This window comes from Schistocerca nitens, chromosome 7 (genome assembly GCF_023898315.1).
Source record: "Schistocerca nitens isolate TAMUIC-IGC-003100 chromosome 7, iqSchNite1.1, whole genome shotgun sequence".
NCBI lineage: Eukaryota > Metazoa > Arthropoda > Insecta > Orthoptera > Acrididae > Schistocerca > Schistocerca nitens.
Genome location: NC_064620.1, coordinates 203,555,581 through 203,562,327, shown reverse-complemented (window position 1 = coordinate 203,562,327; position 6,747 = coordinate 203,555,581). Strand labels below are relative to the sequence as shown.

Below are 6,747 nucleotides of genomic sequence, written 5' to 3'. Positions count from 1 at the left end.
GAATAAATATTCTTAAACTGTTTTTCCAGTTAATACCTTTTAGTGGCTCTAAACAGCTTTGTAGTACATAGAGTTTGCAATTCACTGGTATCATGTAGAGACATGAAGAACAAACCTTACAGTGATACAACAACTTGAGCAGTTGTAACTGCAGTATCAAACATGTCTTCGTCGATAACACATGGCGCTCCAGTCACATCTCTGCGGTAGACAGTACATTTTAACCTCCTGCCAGTATGCCTCTATTAAGTCCCGCTCTCTCCAGCACTCACCGTCTCTGAAAAGTGGAGCTACAGACACCATCAGAAGACACTGACTGTGCATCAATGACTGCATTCAATTGTTCTGATGGCAAGTCTAAGATGCTGCACTCTGAGTTCTGCCCCCTCACCCTCAGATCGATAGAGCATGACACTGATAATCTTAATAGCTGGCTAGTGATTGTAACCTATAACCAAGCAAACAAGTTTGTATAAAGGCCAATTCAGCTGTTGGTCTATCACAGCACCACTGAATGTCTCATAGCATTCTCAAAGTTATGTATTTCACATGTATCAACTTGAAGATATTGAAAATAATATTTTATTCATTTCATAGATGTCTAACGTGTTTGACTGCCGTGTAAACTACGAACACAACAGATGCTCCTAAAAGTAAAAATTCCACAAGTGAGAGTTTATTTTGAACACACAAACCTTCCGACTCCATGACACACTAGTCCATGGAGATTTTTTAATGCAACAATCGTGTTAACCATACAAGAAAAAAATAAACTCAAACAAAGGAAAGTCAGGCTCCAGTGTCTGAAGACAGTGGCCATTTGTGTAAGACTTTGCCTGTGTGTATGTCTTTTTTTATTTCAGAAGACAGTGTGTGCCCGAAAGCCGCCTCTCTGTGGTGAGTGGCAATCTATCCTTTTCCTTTGTTATTTAAAAAGAAAAAGTGGGACAAATATTGGTGGAGGAGGTGGTAAAGTCTATGAAATTCCCAATGAGAGAGAAAGGAACGCACATTAGATAAATTTGAGTACTACCACTAATAATAACTATAATAATGAATCACCAGCAATTTAATTCAAGCAACATAGCCATCTACAAAGATCCCTCATGGTGGTCTATGTTACATTAATTTGACAATAGTTCATTGTTTCTTCCACATCTTTACTACATGTATGTATGACAGTGCGGTATACAGGATGGTAATGGCCGATGTCAGGAATAAACGATCCTGTCTGGAAAGCAAAAAATGATTGGGAATGTGGACTACCACTGATCTAAAGGGTACAGCACGGTTGACAAGCACATGAACGTGTACATAACCACTTCCTATGTGTTTGAACTACTATTCTTTACAGCAAAATAGTTTAAATATTCGATTGTGTGTTTCACATGTCCTCCTATCAGCATGTCATTTTAGGTGATAAGTATTGGACATCCTCTCCTCCCAATATTTCATTATAAAATTATATTACTACATATTTGATGGCAGTGAATGACAAATGGGGGGGGGGGGGGGGGGGGGAACAAACTTAGGTAACGGCAGACTGCAACTCAAGAATTACAAATGCTTCCTTAATATATTAGTGGATATGCAAAAAATGTGTAAATAAAACACTACAAACTTATTTAGACAAAACTGTCATGTTTAAAATAATTCCAGCAGAACATAAATACATTTATGTTATCTGGCGTTCAGGTAACAAATATTTTAACAGCAATGTGAACAGATAAGAAATTCTTCATGCATGCGTAACCTTTCACTCACACTCTCATATCTCCTAGTCACACATGCCTGTCACTTTCACAATCACAGAATCACTTTCCTCAGAAAATTCTGTTAACAAAAATGAACAGAATTCACAGCACTGTATCACATCACATTCCTTCCATATACACTGTCTGCTCTTAAATTGTTCCTTGAAAATAATTCAAGTTTTATCCTTGTCTCCACAGTGTGCCTTGCAGTCAGCGAAAAAGACGAGCAAAATCTCGAAGTGCATGTGAAACAGCTTTTGCTCCTTCCGCCCTGTAACAAGATACACACATTTTATCTCCTCACACCTGAAAATGATTAAAGAAAGAAAATTTGCATGCTTCAATGCTTCTTACCTTGTCAATGAACGATGGAAATCAAGAAGCTGTTTGGGTGTTGCTGTAACACTGCCCCCAGGATTATGCATTGGCAGAGCCTTGACTGCCTCTTCTAACCACTGACCAACAGCCTGATGATCACAAGGGACAATGAAATTTTGCTCTTATTATGTGAATTTTTTAATTCTTTGTCTTAATAATGAGTGATATTAGCTGTTCTCTCTCTCTCTCTCTCTCTCTCTCACACACACACACACACACACACACACACACACACACGTGTAAGACACACAAATACAAAGAAGGACAATGTTCTTTTTTTTCACATTCATAAATAGCTAACAACTATTGTGAAAGTGATCTACAGGAGAAGTAACTATTTAACAATATGCCAATAGCAAAATGAGTGATAGGCATTTACTGGCAAAAGACTACCTCAGACAGCAGTATTTTATAAGAGAGATTATCAACAAATTATGGAAACACAGAGCTTTAGCCAATTCTCAAAGCACCAATTACTGAACATAATACATTATATGATAAATAACCTGCAGTGTAAGACTACAGCAGTTTTATAACAACAACAGACAGCAGTTTCCTCTTTGAACCTATTGTTTCTTTGTACTCAATCGAGATGAATTCTCCGAATAGCATCTCTTTTAAATTGATGCAAATTATTTTTCTTTAATTATAAGAATGTGTGGTGTCTGTTTCCTTTAACCATTGCCTTTTAAGATAACAGGTTTTTCATTGTGAAAATGTATGCTTAATGATAAAAAAATTGTTAACAAGGGATCATCTTAATTTGCAAAATAATTTATTAATGAATATGTTTGTTATACACTACTACACAATCAAAAAAGTCAAGTTAAGTTTAATAGTGAATACATCACAGAAAACATAAAAAACAAATGGAACTGCTGTCTAATGCCAATGTCCAATCAATTTGCATGACGTTGTAGCATTGATTTTATAATCAAAAGGCTTGCACAAACAGCTTTATTGAAGATTTAATCATAATGTCACTATAATTCTCATGGCAAGAAAAACAGAGAACCAACTTTGATCACAAGTTTACAGAAAGTTCTTTGGCAAAATGACCTTCAGCAATGTGTATGTCTGAGCAATGATCTCAGAAGTGAACAAACTGTCTGTGCCAACATATAACACTTGTTAGAACTGTTGACGCTATAACTACTTAGCATTCAAATTGCATTGGAGAGAAAAAAAAGGTTCTACGAGTTTCTCTCATTAAACGATAACTTTTCTCAACATTTAGTGTTTCCCGAAGCTGCCTAAGCAATCTATTTGAAATCCTGAACACCTCAACCCCCTCCCTCTCAAAATTTGAATTTACGGCTTTAGGGGGGAGAATTTTTTTGGCAGTACAGAGTGCTGGACACAAATACAATATGTAAGAAGCTCTGAATCATGGATGGGCAGACTATTTTGGGCTCTCAACATCTCATTATTCCATTCTCATATATATTGTTATGTTTTCTACCGAAACTGTAGAACAAAGTAGATAAAAGGCTAGCTCTGCACTACAGCATTAAATCTGTGCTCTTTATTTTCATGAACAAATCATGAGAGATCTGCAGTTTAATTTAACATCCTATTTTTGGTTACTGTAAGCTGCAGCCTGTTAGGTTAATTTGTTTTAATTGGTTTTGTATTCCTGTCAAGCAGTAACTTTGTGTACCTCCTATTCGATTTTTCTTGCTGTTGCGCATGTACACTTGAATAAATTTTAAGTACATACATTTACTCAGCTTCTTTAATACATGAGGCAAGAGAAATTCAGACACAAGACATACTTTACTCTAAACATTCTTTATTGTTTACAATTTTCTCCTTGTGCAACTGACTAACATTTTACCCATTGTACAGAATATGGAAATATGTCTTCTATCATTTTTTCTTTCACAACTTTCTGGTCCCTAACATTCATTACAGAAATTTTCTAAGCTAATTACATTTGACAGTTCACGGTGTTGTGGTAAGATATTCCTTGTCTTCTCTGTTATGTTTGCAACTATATAATGACCCTTAATAAGAAAAAACTGATGTCAACTTTGGGGTCTCAGAGATGCAAGTATTAGCACAGCATGATTTACACACACACACGCACACACACACACACACACACACACACACACACACACACACAATCAGTGTTACATCTGCATATTTTGCCCTTTTCTGTGCCAAAGTTAGATTCATTAAAGGGCAATGTAGATCATTTTAACTTCTAGTTTTGCACTTGTCAATATCTGTTACTCTCAAATGCAGATGGACTGCTGATAAATTTTGTAAGTGAATAAATGCATTCTGAGGCTGTGGTTAACACTCCCACCGCTTAAAATGATACCTGGAAGATGTATGTGAGTGAACTGCACACACAATTCTAATTAATTCCTTATGTGCAAAGTTAGTTAGTTATGTGTTGCATTGATCAATAGCACAGAAAACCGTTATGATGTGCAACGTGTCAAATGCACAAGAAATGCCCCCCCCCCCCCCCCACTATAGTGTTATACCTAAATATTTCTATTATCTATCCCATTCCCTTAAACGGTACAAAATGCAAAATGCGTATATTATATCTCCAGATTTATTTACTCATATTCAAGAATTCATCTATGGTATAGAAGGAGTTGTCAACGAGGTATGATTTCAATTTGTTCTTGAAACTATTACTGCTGTCTATCAGGCACTTTATTTCATCTGGTAATTTATCAAAAAGTTTTATAGCAGCATATTTTACCCCTTTCTGTGCCAGAGATAGGTTAAGTAAAGGATATTTTATGCCTCAGTAATAAGTTACCCCAAAATATTATCCCTCAACACATCAGTGAATGAAACTGTGTTACCTTACTGATTTTTATGCCTCTGAAGTTGGCAATTATTTTTATGGCCAAAGCTGACAAATCTAAATGTTTTAGCAAGTCTATTATAGAGTTTTCCCAGCTGAAGTTTTCAACTAGAAACTTACAATTTTTATCCTGTTTATTATTCGGTGCAATAAGTTAATAGCAGGTGGATATTTCTGACCGCACATAACTGGATGTTCTATATATCCCCCCCCCCCCCCTCTCCCTTTCCCACTTCAAAGTTTAAAGTTACACCATTTATGCAAAATCAGTCAGTAACTCTGATGCACCAGAGGGGCTCCTTCTGTAGGCTGAGAAGTCACAAAAAAGACCTATCCCAGCACTTTCATGACAGTATACTTTCAAAGCGTTCGGTTTTCGCAAAAGTTAAGCCTAGTGCCATTTTAAAAGCTTTTTGGAGAATACAACAACAGAGACAAGTCAACTAAAAAAAGATAATCATGTTGTGATTATAGGCAGCAGCAGCAGCAGCAACAGCAACAACAACAACAACAACAACAACAACAACATCAACACACATAGAAATGAAAGCAAGACATCCCTGTGATGTTTTCAAAACGTATTGCTAAAACTACTTCGTACAAATGCTGTTATCACAAACATGCTAGTGCAACATGGTCTGCCACAGATGTCTTGTGTAAATCAAGAGATTCCACACTACAATTCTGAGCTAAGGAAACTGTGTGATAAGTTTACCTATGTGCATAGGTGACTTTTAATACAGACACAAATCCAAGTAGTACAATCAACTTGGAACTCAAAGTGATGTATTAAGCTCACACAATCTTTTAAATATGGTAAGCTCAAAATATTAACACCCTTGAAAACATAATAGCAAATGAGAAATGGGATTCTGTAGACCAGGTGAAAGAGTCTGATGACAAACAGAATAAGTTCTACTCAACTCTGTTGAGTCGTTATGAATATTGTTGTCCAGTCACAAAAATGAAGAAGGTAGCTAAGCACTGCCAAAATGGAAGTAATCTGAGACTAAAACTGATTAGGCTCTGGCACAGTATACATGATCTAAATACGCTTTATAAAGCCACTACTATTCAGGTTTTTAAGGAAAAATGCAATTGGGCATAGCAAAGTTTTAAAACAAACTGCTAACCTGAGGAAGCAGATTAACTGCAACACAACAGAACTGTCTGACAACATAAGTAAAGCATCTTCGGTGCTGCTTGAAATGTGTAAAGGTCCCAACAAGATGAACACACAACCATTTAGGAGAAGACATGACAGAAATATTGTAAAAAAAGGTGATTGAAAAGTGTAAATGTCCCAACAAAGTGAACAGAGCACCATTCAGGATAAGGCATGACAGAAACATTGTAAAAAAACTCGAGATACATAGTAACATTTTTAGCAACCACTTCACTTCTGTTGACCATTCAACCCATATTATAGAAGCAGAGTCACCTAACTCAGTTTACCGAATTTGAATTTGTGAAAGGGAATGAGCGGGAAGTATGCAAGGCAATACACATGCTAAAGAAAAGAATTTTCATCTTGATGGGGTGGTACATACAGTGCTATTACTAAGGAATCTCTAAACCTCTTTCCTATCTGATTAAGTACAGCATTAGAGGAAACCCATAGCTAAGTGCCATTTTCACAAAACACAAACTGCTTGCAGATTCGTGGCATGGTTTCAGAAAAGAGCTAAGTGCAACCACTGTCATATGATTAGAAATTCAGACTGTTGGATCGCTGTGAAAAGGAGTGCAGGAGGAGCTTTTTTTTTTTAATTTGTCTCTAAG

At 36.4% G+C, this 6,747-nt stretch overlaps 1 protein-coding gene across 1 annotated transcript in view; it reads right to left on the bottom strand.

The window, feature by feature from the left end:
* Positions 1 to 1,621: 1,621 nt before the first annotated feature.
* LOC126194632 (transportin-3) overlaps positions 1,622 to 6,747 on the bottom strand; it is a 202,484-nt gene continuing 197,358 nt past the window's right edge. The window contains exons 17-18 of the mRNA XM_049932800.1: positions 2,109 to 2,221; positions 1,622 to 2,025 (exon numbers count right to left, since the gene is read on the bottom strand). Coding sequence (XP_049788757.1) covers positions 1,965 to 2,025; positions 2,109 to 2,221 — 174 coding nt within the window. The 3' untranslated portion in view covers positions 1,622 to 1,964. The remainder of the gene's footprint in view (positions 2,026 to 2,108; positions 2,222 to 6,747) is intronic.